The sequence below is a fragment of the Ictidomys tridecemlineatus genome, chromosome 1 (assembly GCF_052094955.1).
Source record: "Ictidomys tridecemlineatus isolate mIctTri1 chromosome 1, mIctTri1.hap1, whole genome shotgun sequence".
NCBI classification, from domain to species: Eukaryota; Metazoa; Chordata; class Mammalia; order Rodentia; family Sciuridae; genus Ictidomys; species Ictidomys tridecemlineatus.
In genome coordinates, this window is record NC_135477.1 from 115,786,732 (window position 1) to 115,804,937 (window position 18,206).

The 18,206-nt window shown below is 35.0% G+C and overlaps 1 protein-coding gene across 2 annotated transcripts in view; it reads left to right on the top strand.

Moving 5' to 3' along the window:
• Man2a1 (mannosidase alpha class 2A member 1) overlaps positions 1-18,206 on the top strand; it is a 162,838-nt gene that overhangs the window by 115,460 nt on the left and 29,172 nt on the right. For both annotated transcript variants that reach the window (XM_005327222.5, XM_078045497.1), the window contains exons 14-16: positions 1,150-1,365; positions 2,093-2,215; positions 5,098-5,212. In XM_005327222.5, the coding sequence (XP_005327279.1) occupies positions 1,150-1,365; positions 2,093-2,215; positions 5,098-5,212 (454 nt within the window). The remainder of the gene's footprint in view (positions 1-1,149; positions 1,366-2,092; positions 2,216-5,097; positions 5,213-18,206) is intronic.

An 18,206-nucleotide genomic window follows, 5' to 3' on the forward strand; every position in this document is an offset into this window, starting at 1 on the left:
TGAATTCTTTGATCTGGCTCAATTTAATGAAATTATGCATATTGAAATTGAAATAAATACCATACTTCTTAATTTTGAATAGTTTCAACTTTCATTGCAAAAGTGATATAACACATCATGGAAGAGAGACTTTCTAAGAATAATTAAGATGCTTTTTTTTCCCCAAAGATGTAATTACAGAAAATTTGGGCTCAAATAACCGAAGTATGCGTGCTTTTGTGTGTGTGAAAATTTCTTAAAATAAGCAACATTAAACTGAATCCCACATCACTAAAAAGGTTAAATGTTTGGAATCTGGAGTATAATTCAAACTGTATTTGTAGAGACACATAAACTAAGAACTCTTAAAATGGAATTACTTCTGCTTGTCAAAAGCCATTGCTGGCTTCACTTTTGTATATGCCTAATACTATAGATACAAAAGAAAAATGGGCTGCGGTTTTGTAGCTCAGTGGTAGAGAGCTTGGTATGTGTGAGGCACTGGATTCAATCCTCAGTACTGCATAGAATTAATAGATTGTGTCCATTTATAACTAAAAAAAAATTTAAAAGAAAAACAAAAGTATAATGCAAGTTTTAGTCAGATTTTATAAAAAACATCCTGTCTAGGAATTGGAATTGCCTCTGTAAGGCAGGAGTCTTATGATGTGTGCATCCTCCATGCTTTGTAAAGTGTGTGCTAAGCCTCAGGAATTTTGTGGGCTACTGATGACTAAACTGTCATGTTTAATATTCATATAATTTTATTTACTATTTCAACATATTGAAATATTATAATATTACAAAAAGATTTCTATTAATTAGAAAAAGTATTGTTTACAATAAACCATTACTCTCCTTTATGGAGAATTTCCTCCTTTGAATATCCAATAAAAACACTGTAAAACAATTGAGGATGGTTTATAATTTCATATATGGAGTGAAATTATTGATGCTTTGATAGGTCTACCAACTTAAGGCCATTGGATTCCCTGGATTAACCAAGATGTAGATACCATACCCATAAGTTATCATATCATCTGTAGAATAGTATTATATCCTCTCTTTTAAAAAATATGGTAGTTTGTTGTTTTTCTGAAAATATAAATTGTGTGCTTTTCAGCGGATTATATATTTTCTCTAATTAATTCCCTCCCATATCTTTTAAAGATTTCTTTTATAGCACAAACACCACCCTTGGGCCTGAAAGTGTATACACTTTTAGAAACAGGAAAATCAGATTCATATTTGGCTGAGTATGTTGTCTATAATGGTGAAGCAACAAGTGAAATTTTCAACATAAAGAGTATGACGAGTGACAGCGAACCTATAATTCTAGAGAACCCCCACCTTATTCTTTCATTTGATAAAACTGGGCTTATGGAGGTAAGTTCTAAATAGTTATGAAATTCAAAGAAGGCTTGTCACTTTTAATTACATGTGCAGATTACTTTGTAAAGAGAATAAAGTCTTTCAAAGAGCTGTACTAAATACTCCGGGTTTCTTTTGGATGAGCAGCTGTACATACCTTCAGTGGCCCTCATTATTCACAGCTGTGTTCTGTGGGTGGTACTAGTTAGTGTGAGGTGGTGCTATGCCATGGACTAATAGTTCATTAGATAGGTTTTGAAAATGTCAGTGTTTAGGAATGTTTACAAAACTCTGAATATAATTTGATAGAGTAAAATTACTAATAATAAAAAATTAAATATTCATGGCATGTCATTTTAAAAATAATTTTTAAATTCAGCTCCAGTTTTCAACTCGCTTTTATTGTACTTCTCAAAAATTTTGGCCCATGCATATTGGAAATAAAAAATAGATGTTCTCCTTCTACAGAAAGTTTGAGAAGCAGTGGTCTAGAATTCCTAATACATATAGCTCTTTGATCTTGATGAAGTGTGTTCTCACTTTTTGTTCCTATTGCGAAGGTTTTAAATTGTGAGGCTAAGTATAAAATTTTGGTATTCAACCAAGAATTTTGAACATTAGAAGCTTAAATTAGCACTTTTTCAATCTATTCTGTAACCATTTTTTTAATGGACATGTGCACAGAATCAGATGCAATGTGATAAACATTTCAATAGTGAGTTGCTTAAATTTTTACCTTTAGACAATGATGACAAGAGAAGACAAGCAAATCCATGAAATAAAAGTGCAATTTACCTGGTATGGAACCACAAGTAAAAAAGACAAAAGCGGCGCCTACCTCTTCCTGCCTGATGGTTTTGCCCAGGTGAGTGGCGTTGATGACAAGTGAAATAAACTTATTGAAAGTATTGGGAGGGGGTGTGTCTCATCAGTTTATCATTGATATGTTCATCTATTATGGATAAACTTTTGGCTCCAGTACTATGTTTACCCTTATTAATGCCTATCAATTTGTAGCTGAAAGTTAGATAAACCGTGTTTCAGAAGTGTAATTCAGTTAGAATGCTATAGTGAATGAATTTTTTGCATAAAAGGAAGCTAGATTTAACTTAAGGTTAGGTTACTGTTGTGGTGTTTAACATGTGTGCAGCACAGCATATGTGCAGACACAAAACACCTAGTTCTGTGGGACAAATAGACTATGCAATCGACCATATTTTCCTTAACTTTTAGCACTTTAATAAAACAAATTTTCCCTGCTATATACAAAACAATAAAGAAAACAATAAAATTTACCAACTAGACCAGAATCCTGTGAAAACCACTGCCAACACTTTGATGTATTATTTTTTATTGTATTTTATTTTATGCATATCCCTTCCCAGTATTCTCAGTTTTGTCTCACGGGACTTTCATATTTTCTCATTTGTAGCAGTACTCACAGTCTGATGGCACAATTTTAACATACACTGGTTGTGTACAAATTTCCTAATATTGCACATGTACTTTGTTCCAGTTCTTCACTGCTGGGACATTGCAATAAACTTTGTTCCATTCTTTTGATGTGGCTCTGATTTTTTTTTTCCTGAGAATAACTTAGTAATTTTGCATTGGTGTATGAAGCATTTTTAAGTGTTCATTCCCAATGGTTTTTTTTTTTTTTTTAGGAACTCTCAAATGTACTATTCTATGCACTGAGAATTAGCCATACTAAAAGGTTTGCCCATGATAATAGGTTAATTGAAATATATTTTCCTGTTAAAACTTTGTGATTACTAGTCAGGTGGAACTCTTTTTCTTCATTCATTTATCTTTCATATTTGTTCTGTGAGTTTCCTATGTACAATTTTAGATCAAATGGTATTGTTATGTCCTGTAAATCTTTTTTTTCTTTCTTTTTTTTTATTAGTTGCACATGACAATACAATGATCTTGACATATCATACATTTGAATCAAATTGGGTCCTGTAGATCTTTAATTACTCTTTTTGTATGTGGCAAAGTTGATGTTTTCCCTGTGTTGCAAAATTTTCTTTCAATATGTCATTTAATTTTTTCATTATTTTTCTTTTATAATAGTTTGTAATGTTTGTTTAGTTATTTCTGTATTTTTTCTTTAGAGTTCCCTTTTTTGCTTATAAACTTTATAGGTTTTTTTCCCCACCTAGAGTTCAGTTAGCTATCCTCCTTAATGTTTTGTTGACTGCGGGACTTATCTTCTGAGAAAGTTACTTTTGTTCTGAAATTTTGGGACACCTACTAACCAAAATCAAATATTTGATTTTTAGGAATTGTGTAGGCCACATTAAGGGCTTTAGCTTTTTGTATTTTTTTTTTTAAGTCAGTGAAGAATTAAAGGTAAATTACAGCTCAGAGTAGGTGTTCTGGAATTGACAGTGGATCTTCAGATTTTACCAAGGGGAGAGGTGCTTTAGCACCGAGTGACATCTCTAGCCTTTGTTTTAGTTTTTATGTTGAGACAGGGTTTCACTGAGTTGCTAAGGGCCTCACTAAATTGCTGAGGCTGGCCTCAAACTTGGAGTCATCTTGCCTCAGCCTCCAAAGTTGCTCCCACTGTGTGGGGCTTTTATTAAGATTTTAAAGATAGTTGTACTATGAAATATTGAGCATAGATAAAAGTAATTGCATTATTTTTTCTTTAACTATGTGTAATGTCAGAAGGTTAAAGAGAATTGGGATATTTTTTTATAAAGGCAAAATAAAATAATAGCAGGGAGAGAGTCAGCTGAATGTATCAGAAAACAGTAGGAGCCCACACATCACCATCCCAGGTTCTCATCTCCCACCAACTTTGTGCAGTAATCAAGTATAAAGATGTTGTAGATTATTAAATATTTTATTAACTTCTGAATATTTTTTCTCTAGCCAGAGATATAGATTTGGAATACAATTACACAATTCTTTGAATCTTACGTTGCTCAAGTAGTTCACACTGGAAGCCTAGCTTGTCATGCGATTATCAAGCTAAGGTCTCTAATACTTGAAATACAATTCTTAAAGTATATGCTATAAAATATATGAATATATAATTTTTTAAATATTATTTAAAATATAATTCTTAATAAATGCTTTAAGTTTGTTTCCAGGTCACCTAAGTGCTTTTTCTCTTATTTTCTTGAACTTATATTTCAAATAATGAAAACTAAACCACTGGTTTCCACGTAATTTTTTTCAAGTTTGTGAATTTGCTTTATATTTAAATAGTTCTTTCACATAACAGGCAAAATGTTTTATAGTTCGTAAACCTGACTATGATTAAGCTGTTTCTAGATCCTGCTTTCTGTTACCTTATATGAATCTTTGTTGACATCCTTATCACCTGCCCCACACTCTGAACATTATAGGGGGCCTAGTTATTATAATAAATGTTAGCCTGGGAGGATGTCATGGCTGTAGAATGATTAATGTTTTTCAATAAATAACTATATGGCAGTATAGGGATTGTATATAGAAATTTTTATGCCTGGGAGAAATGTTTGTAGATCATCTGAACCAATCAAATTGTAAACATTTGTAAATATAGAATTTGGCAGTTTTTAATAACTAAAATGTGATATTCAATTCTTAAGATGTTGCATATTTTGATATATTTAAGGTCTGGTTTTCATTTAAAATTGCAAATATTAGGCGATATGTGTTTGCCTATTTGGAAACTATATAAACATTTCTTGGAAAGATTTAGAAACCAAAATATGTTTACTAAAATTTATGTCATTTCCTCCTCAGCCTTATGTTTATAAAAAAGCACCCTTTGTCAGAGTGGTACATGGAAAGATTTATTCCGAAGTGACTAGCTACTTTGAACATGTTTCTCATACAGTTCGACTGTACAACCTACGGGGTAAGAAAACAGTTGTGAAATTTGAATACCGGTTTCTTGGAATTTTGCTTTTCTTGTCATTTTAAATAAACTAGCAATCAGCTTATTTAGAGAGAATTTAATCTTCTTAAAATTAACCTCATATCTTCGGTGTACCAAATGTAATATTTACCTTTTTTTTTTTTTTTGGTACCAGAGGTTGAACTCAGGGACACTCGGCCACCGAGCCACATCCCCAGCCCTATTTTGTATTTTATTTAGAGACAAGTTTTCACTGATTTGCTTATTAGAATCTCGCTTTTGCTAAGGCTGGCTTTGAAATTGTGATCCTCCCACCTCAGCCTCCCTAGCCACTGGGATTACAGGCATTAGCCAACAGGCCTGGCAATATTTACCTTTTGATAATAAAAAATGATAAACATTTCATTCCTCCGCATACACGTTTTTTCTCCTTTGGGTCTTCTCCTTCACTTGGCAATTGTTGCTTAAGTCATGAGTTTATTAACTAGAAGCCTGATTGTTAAGACTTGAAAACAATAATAATTTTGTTTCAGTTGTCATAAATGTCTTTAAATTAATGGAACACACACACACACACACACACACACACACACACACAGAGACCTATCTTCTTAAATATACAATGTATTACAATCACATGTATTAAAGACATAACTTTAAAAGAAAAATGTTTCCAAGTAGTTCGGTTTGTTTATAGCTCTTTATAATGTAGGGTATGAAATCACCCATTTACTTTTTAAACAGTATTGAGCAGCATCTTTATTAGCTAAAATGATAAGAAACAGGCTTTTGATCATTTTTTGGAACTTAACCCTGGGCAGTCAACTGATCCTTCATGGGATCTAGGTGGAGCTTTAGATTACAAATACACTTTCAGCTACATTGGCTATTTTTGAATTCAGTGATTTTAGAATAGGGTATTTCTAATAGCCAGGCCATTTACTGGGTTATCAGTGCTCTTAGAAGTGAAACTTATAAAAATGCCATTTTATCTTTGCTCTTAGCTAAGCTGAAAAAAAAAATTTACAACGGGAAACTATTATTTTCCTGAATTTTCACATAGGAAGAACATGAAAATCCCATAAACTAATGATAAATTATGTTAATAGGCACTAATTCCTTTTGGGGCTTTATGGGGAAGCAAAAAATTTAATTTTCTGATTTTCAAACTCTAAATTTATTTTTGCTTTGATTTAGGGTTTTTAACTTAAAATTTCTATGATTACTGTTTTTTAATAAATAACTATATGGACAATATAGGGATTGTATATAGAAATTTTTATGCCTTGCCTTTCCATAGACTATTAGGTATAGACAAACCTTTTTCTCAAGTAACCTCTTAAATAATAATTGGATATATTTTTAAAATAATCCATGATTCCTAGGTTGAATCAAGAACTAAAAGGTCTTCTGGAAGTGGGAAAAGTAGTACTGGGCACTAACTTTGTGTCATAATTGTAACTTCTCTGCAATTCCTTTCTACATGTAGGAAAACCTGTAGTTTTGAAATACTCTCCTATTGAGTTTCCCAAACTTCTGGCAAGCCAGAAACAATGTTTTGGATCATCTGATTGCATAAGCCTCCCCTGAGAGCCTAGCATTTTCAGCTATCACCGAATGTTTCATTTTATGGGAATAGCATCACATGGAAGATGTGTTCATCTATTTTTTTTTTCCAAATTTTATTTTTTTATTTTTTATTTATTTTTTTTTTATTGTTGGTCATTCAAGTGTTCATCTATTTTTAATTTTACTTAAAACTAGTTTGTTTAATGAGGATGTTCTTCCTCAAGTGCAGCATAGCACATGCCTATGTCATCAAGATGGATTTACCTTTATTTTTCATCAATTGTATTTAGAGATCAGCTGTGTCCTAGAATAAAAGCCAAAGCAATTCATTCTAAAATTTCAACCTCTTAATCAAAAGTATTTGCTTAATTGCTTTTGTTTTTATTTAATTGTGTCTATCAATGTCACTACATCCCTTGAGTTTTCATTGGGTTTTTGTGGGATTCTGGAACTCATGGGGTAGTTTGCATAAGGTACATAACCCCCTTCTTCTGCAGGTGTCTCTAGCTCAGCCTCCATTTTTCCTTAGTGGCTGATTGGAAATTAATAGAGTTTGACGTGCCTGCTTACTTATTCCAACAAACTGTGCTGATCAGAACTGAATGGTTGTCTTCTTTCCTCTCTTCCTGTCCCCCATTGGGTAGTGAACTATCAATGACTGACTAACAGCTGCTCAGCAGGAGCAAGAGCCACTGAGATTTGACTGGCTCTGGCCCTTCCAAATTACTGTCTCTTTAGTACTCTAAACACTTCTTGGGCTGTCAGTTTGGCTCATTACTATTTGCTGGCTTGGCTTCTGCCTTTTTTTTTTTAATGCTTTATTGTTTCATTTTTCTTTTCTCATGTGTTTCCTTTCTAGATCTTTTCTCCTCTCTCTTCCTTGGTGGTGTGGTGCAGAGAGGCTTTTAAAAGGGCATTGCCTGTTTGGCAGGTACCTCATTTTATCACCAAATTGACCAGTATTGATACTTTGAACAGCTATTAAGGTTTTGTTTCTTACCTATTTTCACTTTTTCTCAGTACTTGTGGTCTATTCATTAGTTGCTAGAAAAATATTTTCAAATGTTGAAGTATAATTTTATGCCAGGTCTCAAAATTTCCATAAATCTGACCTGTAGGTAATGGAGGTATTTTAAAAATGAGATTTGATTAGTTCAGAAAGAAACCACTAATGAAAACATAAATGTGGTCTTCATGTTGCTTCTGAATTTGTTAGTGGGTACAATAAACTTGGACTGGAGCTTTTTTTTTTTTTCCTTCTAATTTTAGATTTTTATAGCTTGAAAGCAAAAAGCTTTAGAAGTTTGTGAGAAATGACAGATAAATAAGTGTAATGAGGAGTTAACTTAGAGTGCTTTTCTGGGAGAGTTTTACTCTAGTTGCGTGGATTAAATTGGAAATCAGCATGTATCAACTTGAAGTGACATCTGTATCTTTTTTCCTCTATAGCCCTCTGTATTTTTTATTTTTTCAACATGGAAGGTAGTGGGAGATGAGATACCAGAATCACCTGGAAGGTTTTCTTCCAAGCTGTATCCCCTCCTGTGTTTGTGTCTACAGAGCTCTTCCAAGATTTCCTTATTATCCCCATTATGGCAGTGTTGCCTTTTCTCCGTAGTCTTGGTGATTCACCTCTGCCTGTCCTTCTCTTTCCCCATTGGCTGAGGATTCAGCCTGATCTATTGAAGTTTTAATGAAATCACTGTTCAAGTCCTAGGATAGAGATGTAAAGTCTTCAGGATGTTTCACTATAGCCATTCCATCTCCTAGAAGAATGTTCTTCAGGGCTGGTAGGCCGTGCCAAGGCCTCTGTATTAAGAAACACCTGAAAGCTCTTTAACATCTTGAACCAGCCTCCTGTAAACCAAGAGTCTGCATGACTGATCAAAATAAGCAGACAGGAGGTGGCTTTTCATTTTAGATCCAAAGAAAATATCAGTTAACGTCCATGGTTTGTAGATAGACTTTTAGCTAGTATTTCTTAAAATAACCAAAATGTTGATTGTCAAATTTAACCTATTTTTTAGATATGCTAATTTTGTCCCCCTAAGTTGGCCAGATATGGTTATTAGATAAATATTAATGAACAGAGCCTGCTTCTTTTTAAGACCAAATTTCTGATCCAGGAAGAAATGGGAGTTGGTGAAAGGAAATTAATATTTTATGTAATTTTATGTAATTGTATTAGGGTAGTAAACCAGCTAATTATATAAAAGATTTTATTTCTCATCAATGAAAATGAGTTGTTAATATTATAGATATCTGTCTTTATTGAGTTCTCTATGTTAAACCTTTGAAATTTAGTTTATTGAAATATTCTTTCATAAAACTGAAGTAATGAAAACTTCACTAAATATACATATAGTTCTCAGCCTCTTATTTTTCTTGCTCTTTGGCCTTTTTATCCCCCAAAGGAATTTTGCCCGGGCTGGGGATATGGTTCAAGCAGTAGTGCGCTCCCCTGGCATGCCTGAGGCCAGGGTTCGATCCTCAGCACCACATACAAACAAAGATGTTGTGTCTGCCGAGAACTAAAAATCTAAAAATTAAATATTAAAAAATTCTCTCTCTCTCTCTCTCTCTCTCTCTCAAAAAAAAAAAAAAAGAAAGAAAGAAAAAGGAATTTTGCCCAAATTAAGCTTTGGGAGAAAACAAGATTAAGAACACAAATCAAACACTTCCTAAATTACGTAAACTATTTGGTCATTATTGACTTTGAAACAAACTCTGTTGAGAGGCCTCAGTTCAACCCTACTTTTGATATTGGTTTGGTACTTAACTTTAGTTTCTCTGTTTGAACTCTCTCCAGATTTGGAAAATGATTATAAGTACAGTTGAAAGTCTCTCCTCCTTAGCATTATATAAACTATTAAAAAAACACTCTATGTTTCTTTTCATTATTGTTCAAACATCACATTCAAAAGATTTCTAGAAATATTAAATTAGAGGAAATCTTGTATTCACTAGCTTTAAGAGCTCTACAAGATCAGAGCAATTTCATAGATTTCTAATGAAATAGAATTTTTTGCCTTATGTCAGGTTAGATAAGAAATCCATTTTATAGCACACACAATTTAGTGAAATACTCTTTTGGAATCATTTTATAACTTCTAAAATATTGTTTGTAGAAAAATAACATTTTCTGAGGGGAGGAACGTTGAGGAGGTGGGAGTTATTTTTTCTTGTATAATCATCTTTTATTAAATTAAAGCTTCAAGCATCACTAAATAGCCTACTTTCCTTTTTTATTAATCTTGGATTAAAAGATAGAATAATACAAGCAAAAGCCCTCGTATTCTCTTGTAATACATTTGATATTCCACCATCACCAAGAGTGTATATACCTTGTAGTAACATAATGATCAGTGAGTAACATTGCTGACTGGGACTTCATTTGTCTTCAGAGCTGTATTTATTAGATTTTAGTGCCCTAGTTCCCTGACATCAACAGCTACTTTGAAAAATTAGGTTGCTATGGGTTACCACTGTGTCATGTACATTTACTCTGGCATAAGATTGAGGTCCCAAATCTGTTACAATACATATCTTCAAGGTCTCCTGGTCCCCAGGACTGTGTTTTCCTAGGCAGGTGGTGTGAGTGAGTATGTGTGTGTAAACCAAGTGTCAGTCCTTAGGAGAAATATCTTGAATGCAATAATATTTTTGCCCATTATTTACCAACATATTATAAAAGTCCTATAAGTAGTGAATCTTGCTAAAAGAAAGCAAGTAGCCTGGAGGTAAAATGTAATGAATTGCTATCAAAAAGTATGGAAGGAAAAATTTTCCTTTGACTGAAATGACTGAATAATTTTCTTTCATAGGTATAGTTAGCAATCAAAGAGAGTTTCTTAGTTTTCGCCTGAGCAGTTTGAATATAAATCTAATTGGATTTATTGTATGACTCTTGACTTGTTAGAGTCAAAATGAGCCTCATCTAGTTAATCACATAAAGTAATCAGATTGAGAATTAGAGAACTGAATTCTTGGTGTCTGGGCTAAGCAAACTAGAGTCACCTTTTGAGTTTGTCATTTCTTAGGAACTAGGAAATTAATCTATTAAAAAAGTAGATGCTTCATTATGAGTAACTATCAGAGAGTCTTCATAAAGCCTAGAATCATATAGTCTCTTGTGCTTGACTCCTTGGTTCTGAATCATCTTCTACAGATGCTTGAATGTGGCACTTCCATTCCTGGAGTCTATCCCACTTGTAAATAAGATCCCAGAGTTTCATTGATGTTGTTTTTATTTCCACAAAAAGATTCGTGAGAATATTAAAATTGTTTGCTATCAATCCTCATTTTACCCCTAGGGCTGTATTCCATAGTTAGTTTGATTTAAGAGTGAAAAGCATTAAGTAAGGTATGACTAGGCAGACTTAGGTAATTAAAACATTTTTGGGATATCATAATATGCTCAGAATTTTTTTTCTGTTAATTGGAACTTTAAAAAATTGAAATAAGTAGCAATGTGTCAAACCTGATTATTCCCTACAGGCAAGGAAGAGGAGGTTATTTTAAGGCTCTGGAAAGTACATTCTGGTGATAGAAATTCAGACTCAGAGGTTATCTTGAGGGCTGTGTGACAGCAGCTACTGTATTGAAGGCAAAGCTTCTTCTCAGAGAAACATCATCCTTACAAATGTGTGTTGTGCTGAACTGTGATGAGGGCTCCTGGATGGGAAACACAGTGGAAGCATGATGGCCCAGAGTCAGCCTCTGCATCCTGTCCCATCCCTCACCCCCTCTCTGCTGCTTACCAACTACATGGCCTTGTGCAGGTTACTAGACTTCATTTCATCATCTTAAAGGGGTACAGTAACAGAGCCTACCTTACAGAGGAGCTGGGAATAACTACATTAATATACTTGATGCCTGGCCTATGATTAAGCATTGGATCTACTTGAGAAGAAAGTGGCCCCAATGAGTTAGTAACTATCAGAAGAGAAAGAATGGTCATCAAATGACAATGGAGTTGGGGAAGATTTGATGAAGGAAGCAAGTTGTTGAGAGGCTAGATCTTGCAGAAATGTTATTTAAATGGACAGAGGAGAGGAAGAGTATTGTAAAGCCTGAAATGGAGTTGATTAGGTTCAACTCCCTGGTTCCTGTATGAATATTAAGAAATCTATGTCCCTTATATATTCTTAAGTTGAAATCTATACATTTAAATAATTGCAAAGAATGTTATTTTTGATATTGTAAATAATGACATTTAGAGATAAGCATATCCATGAGCAGAGGTTTGATACCAAGTTATGCATTTTTAAAAAGCCTGCACCAGCTCTTCTTGAACTTACATTTTCTCCTTGAACTCTTATTTGCATTCTACTTCCCACTCAGAATTTTATCTTACTATCTTTATGCTTAAGAGTCTTGTTATTGGTCAACCTTTCATTATTTCACTGAAATAAAAATCACTTGTGTTTATCTATGTGTATTAAAGTTTATACTAAGGTTTCTAAGTATCAAGTATTTTCTAGATTGAATTACAAAAATTATTAATAATATGCAGTTGGTCAAAACAATATAAACGTGTTACTATTTTTGATAATTTATTTTATAAATTTCAATGGAAATATTTAATGAATTCTACCTTTTTTGTTTTTATAAGTGTTGATACAAAGGAATATCATATAAATAATTGTAACAAAGGAGTTTTTGTTATAGGACTACCATTCAAAACTTTAAACTCCTTCTGAATTAGGTGTCATAAATCAGAGTAACTATCAAACATCAATTTTAAAAAAATTATAGTTGTAGATGGACAGAATGCCTTTATTTTATTTGTTTATTTTTTATGCGGTGCTGAGGATGGAGCCCAGTGCCTTACGTGTGTAATGTGTAGGCAAGCACTCTGCTACTGAGCTACAGCCCCAGCCCTCAAACGTCAATTTTGATGAACTCTCTCTCTTTTTTTTTTTGGTACTAGTGATTGAGTCCAGGGGGTCTTTACCACTGAGCCACATTCCCAGCCCTTTTTATTTTTTATTTTGAGACAGGATCTCAATAGATTGTTCACAACCTTGCAATCCATATGATCAAAGGCTGTTACTAAGTTTCTGAGGCTAGCTTCAAACTTGTGACCCTCCTGCCTCAGCCTCCTGAGTGGCTGGGATTACAGTCATGTGTCATCCTGCCTGGCTTGATGGACTATTTTTTTTAAATATTTATTTTTTGGTTGTGGTTGGACACAATACCTTTATTTTATTTCTTTATTATGTGGTGCTGAGGATTGAACCTAGGGCCTTGCATGTGCCAGGCGAGCACTCTACCGCTAAGCCACAACCCCAGCCCCTTGATGGTACTATTTTAGGTCTCCCTTCAATTTTGTTCAAAGCAAATAATTCGATACCACATTTTGCAAAAATATGTTATTCATCCAGGTCCAATCAGACACCAGTATTTTAAATTCTCTTTGTTCAACACCCATTGGAGTTAAGGTTGAAGAGAGGTATGCTGCTCTGCTGCCACTGCCTCCTGCTCTTGCTGCTTAGAAATTCTGAAAGAGTGGTAGAAAAGGAAGCAGCAGACATGCCTCCAGGGCAGGAATGTTTTCTGGCAGATCAGTATGAAGAATGATATTTGGAATTCAAGGCTCCCATCAAAAGGCACCTGGGGAAGGAGCTGTTTGGAGAACTGAAAGTAGATTGGTTCAGAGAAACTGTCAGTGCCAAGTGGGTGAAGACCGACTAGCCTGATCATTTCAGCATTCTTCCCTCCCCTGTCCTAGACCAGTCCAAGCCTGCACCATGAAGAAAGCACCAAGAAAACTCTGGTGTTGTGAGCTCTTCTATTTACCTCCTAGGGAAGTACTTTAGTTAGACCTTATCTTGTGTTCATTATCTATTTTGAGGTTAGAACTGCTCGGTGTAGGTGTTTGTTCCCTCCAAAACAAAGCTTCCCAAAAAAACTCTGGTTTCATAAAATGATTTTTTTAAAAAAAGGCAGCTTTCCAGTTTCATTGTATATTTTTCAGTTTTTAGGCCTTTTTCAGGTATATCATACTAAATCAGTATAGTCTTTACCCATAGTTTGAAATCCTATGATCAAAGGCTATACTTCTATTATGCATTTACTTTTTGACATTGTTTTGAGAATTATTGAAGTGAAAAGAAAAAAGCATGCAGACTAGTGCCAAACTCATAAGTGATCAATACATAGTAATAGTTATTAATTTAGTGTTTTACAACTAGAACAATGTGATGTATCATCATTTTCTTTAATTTGAAACATGGAGGGAAATTTACTAGAATTTGTATTCATGAAAGCAGATGTTAAAATTTTCACTTTTGGAGAAATAATCAATGTGAACATTTACAGACCCAGAAATCAGCAGTGCCTCAGAGGATAAATTAGATCTTATAATGGATGATGAGTTGAGAAAGTCAACATGGAGAAAAGGTCGTCCACTTGTGGGAATTACTACCATTTCTTATTTTGGTACATTCAGATATGAGGACAATTTAAAAGTATATATAGCCATGATGGTATTTGCTTTTTACAAACAACATTTACGTGTTGACTTTAGTTCCTCATTGTTATGAGAATTGTCATTTCAATGTACATGTTGAACTAAACATTGTGCTAATCAGTAGCCATGTGTGTCACCTCCAAGAGTAGCTGGATTGATTTCACAAAAACAGTGCCAGAAAAGTGAGTATGTAATGGGAAAAATTTTATATTTTTGATGATTTAAATACAAAATACTCCCAAATGTGGAGAGGAAAATATTCAAAATCAGAAGTCTTTGTTTTCCATGGCAGCTGCTTAAGGTTCTACCTGTCACTTTTTATTTTTCTAGATGGGCATGGACCAATTGCTGTTATCTCATCTTGAACTAATGATTTGTCTTAATCACATGTTAAGTATACTGATAAGACACTAGAATCTGGGTGTGGAGTGAGGCTCTCTTGGTTTTTTCCCCAAACTGTTGCCTATCACTCCTTTAACATATTGAGTTTGTCGAGAGTAATATCTAATTTATCTGTATATTCCTGGGAAAATGATACTTTGCATTTGAAAATTTCTAGAAGGGATGATTTGGAGAGGTGGAAAGGGCTGGACTAACTAAGATTCTGCAGTTCAGAGTTGAATTGGCCTGTTCCAGATACATATGACAAAGATCTGAGTGGGAGAATGCAGCTAGTACATAGGAAAGGATGGATGCTGAGATTTTGCCACAGGCTATCATCATCTTTACTGCTCACAGATGAGACCCCAGGCTTTCCATCTGCATTTCTTAAAGTCTTTATACCTTCCCTGTTTCTTACCCGCATGGGAGGTGTTGGGGATACCCTCTAATTTTTTCTCTGATCCAGCGAGTGCTTGTTTGGGGTTCTGAGGTTGGTGCTAAGCAACTGTCAAGAAGGTGATAATGCTCTTTCTTTTCTGACCCTGCTTTACTGATCCATCCTGTGGGCAAAGGCTCTAAAGAGACCAGCATCATTTTCCTCCTGAAGCTGTGACATGACCCAGTCTGCTGACCTACTTGGTTTCATTTCCTTCTGACCTCTTAAGAAAATGTTTTTCCTTTCAGAATGTTGATAATTGTTTTTAAATACAAATACCATATAGGCATACCCTTTTTGACAAAAGTCATATTTTATAACCCCTTCTAGAATCTATGCCTGTCCCTATCCTCTCCTCAGGGGAGGTTGTAACAAACGCCCCTACCCCTGTAGAAATGTATAGCATTGTGTTTGTGTCTGTTTTCAGCATAAAGTTTATCATACTACACAAGTACTACATTTAACTTTTTCATCAGATCTCTTTCTCTGCCAGAACAGACATCTACCTCCTTGTTTTCATTTGCTACACAGCATTCCATAGCATGGTTATACCTGATCTTATTTTTTTCATTTCCTTCTTGATAGATATCTAGAATATTTTCCCAATTTTTCCTCTTAGCACTAGTATACAGCAAGTATGCTGGTAACTTGCTTCCTGTGTGCACAACTGTGCTCACCTCAGAAACAGTGAGGAGGAACTGCTGTGTAATAGAGCATGTGTTCTTAATTTTTGATAAGAGTTTGGGGCTCTTTCAGAGATGTTTGGGCAAGGCTTGTAACACCTTAATTATATTTTACTCAATTAAACAGCTGATAATAGCATATAAGATTCCAGTTCAACACCCTTTCTGTCTTTCTCTCTCATTAAATTTGGACATCTTTCTACTCAAGAGTTGCTGCAAGCCTTTCCCAGTACTTGGTCTCAAAGTAAATTTAGCATTCTCCAGTCATTCTGCCAGTGAGGCATAATGCCTGAAACATTTAGGTGCTGCTGCTGCTGGCCTCGTGAGCTTGGGCAAATGATTTCCTCCTAGGCTTAGGACCAGGATTAAGTATATAAAGCATCTGGTTAGCATATGGTACATAGTAAGCATCAGCAATGGAGAGCTACTCTCATTGCATCTTAGCTGCCACCCTTTGCTTCGCAGACACTTGTATACCTTCTGTGTGCTGAGAGCTAAATAAGATATGATCCCTGTGTTTGAGGAGCTTGTGTTCCAATCTGCATGCATTTGCTCACAATGAAAATCCTATTCCTCCATCTTCCCAGCTACTTAAACTTTACTCATAGCAGTTTGCTTTCCTTTCGTGTCAGCAAATTTCTATGTGATGAAGGACAGGCTCTCTTGCATCTTAGCTATTTGTGTTTAATGGTGATTTAGCACTTATCATGTGGCCAGAATGTTAAGACCTAGAATGTAAAGATGGTATGTAGGAAAGTCTCTGTGTATGAGAACTTAACAGGCTCTAGGAAGTAAAAACAATAGCCCCAGTTCCAGAGTTGAGACTAGAATCTACAGCCTATATAGAAGAATTTAGTGGAATGGTATTTTCTTGGCCTCTTTTTTGCAACTTTTCAACTGTGGACTGTCTCTGGCCCTTTGTTGTCTATATTAGCAAGAATAAACTACCTTCATTCTCTCTTCTCCAGAAGGGCAGGTATTAACAGCAAGAAGGGCACTTACTTCTCATGTATAAATCAATGTCATGGCTTCATTCTTCTCTCCCCTCAGTGGACTAATCTTATAAAGTAGGAGTCACTTCCTTTCCCAGGACTGCAGAAAATCCAGAAGGGTGTAGGCAGTCCTGGGTACCCAGGCCCAGAGTGAACTATTTTGGTAAAAGCAACATCTGTTAGTCAGCTTTTTGTCACCATTATCAAAATACACAACCAGCAACTTAGAGAATGAGAAGTTCATTTTGGCTCATAGTTTCATAGGGTTCAGTCTATGCTGGGCTGACTCTATTGCTTTGGGCTGACTCCATTGCTTTGGGCTGGAGTTGAGGTAGGGCATCATGGTGGAAGAGTGTGGCAGAGGAAAACTGCTCCACTGTGGCAGTCAGGCAACAGAGAGTGTGGGGGCGGGAGAACAAGATACAGTTTCCAAGGACACTCCCCTGTGATGTATCTCCTTCAGCCATGCCCACCCCTACCTGAAGTTTTCACCCAGTACAGTAGTTTTTTCAAATTATTAATCCATCAAACCATCTAATTCACCAAATAGGTTACAGCTCCCATAATCTAATAATTTCACTTCTGAACATTCCTACATGAATATTAGAGTTTTGAGCGGAAACCTTGTGTCTAAACCATAACTCAGTACTTTTGCTGTCACATGCTGCAGAGATCCAGTGACCACTGGGTCCCATGGTGTGTATCCCTGCTCCCAGGGAAGTTCTCCCTTCCATCCCACAGGCTTCTTTAGCAAAGGCACGCCTTAGGGGAATGTGAACACAGAAAGGCAAAAATTGGAAGTCTCTCAAACACATACTGTCTTTTAAAATATAATCAATTCTCTTTGAGAACTCAGGGATACCTTCTTGCTTTTACTGCTATTTTAGGTTTTGTTTTGTTCATAATAGGCATATTAAGTTTGATCTTATTTTAAAAGTCTGTCCTGGCTCAGAATTTAATGTCTTGTCGAGTTGTGAATGGACATAGAGCTCCTTTTATACAGCTTAAAGAATTTGTTGCCATAGCAGAATCTGAGTGTAATATTGAGCTTGAGAAAGATGACTTTCTCAATGGAAATAATTTGTTACTGCCAGAGGTAATGTGAAATTATTAATTTTTCCTTGAAGCACGTTCTTTGTAAATGTTTTCTGGAGTTACGTGAATTTAAATTAACGATGTTCTCCCTTGTTAAGACTTCCTTCATTTCATGTATTCTGTTGACCCCTGAGAGAATATTCTCTCTAGAGAAAAGAAAACACAATGCTAAAACCTATAAATGGCTTCTGCTAGATTAAAGTTAACTTCTTGTCATCTTCTATGGTCTTTAGTAATACATGAGTGCTATCATTTCTGGTGCCAAGACCTTGTGCAGCCTAAGCATGATCTCTGCCATTGAGTTACAACCTGACTCCTTGTAAATACTTATCTATTAAAATTCCATATACACTTTATTTAAACT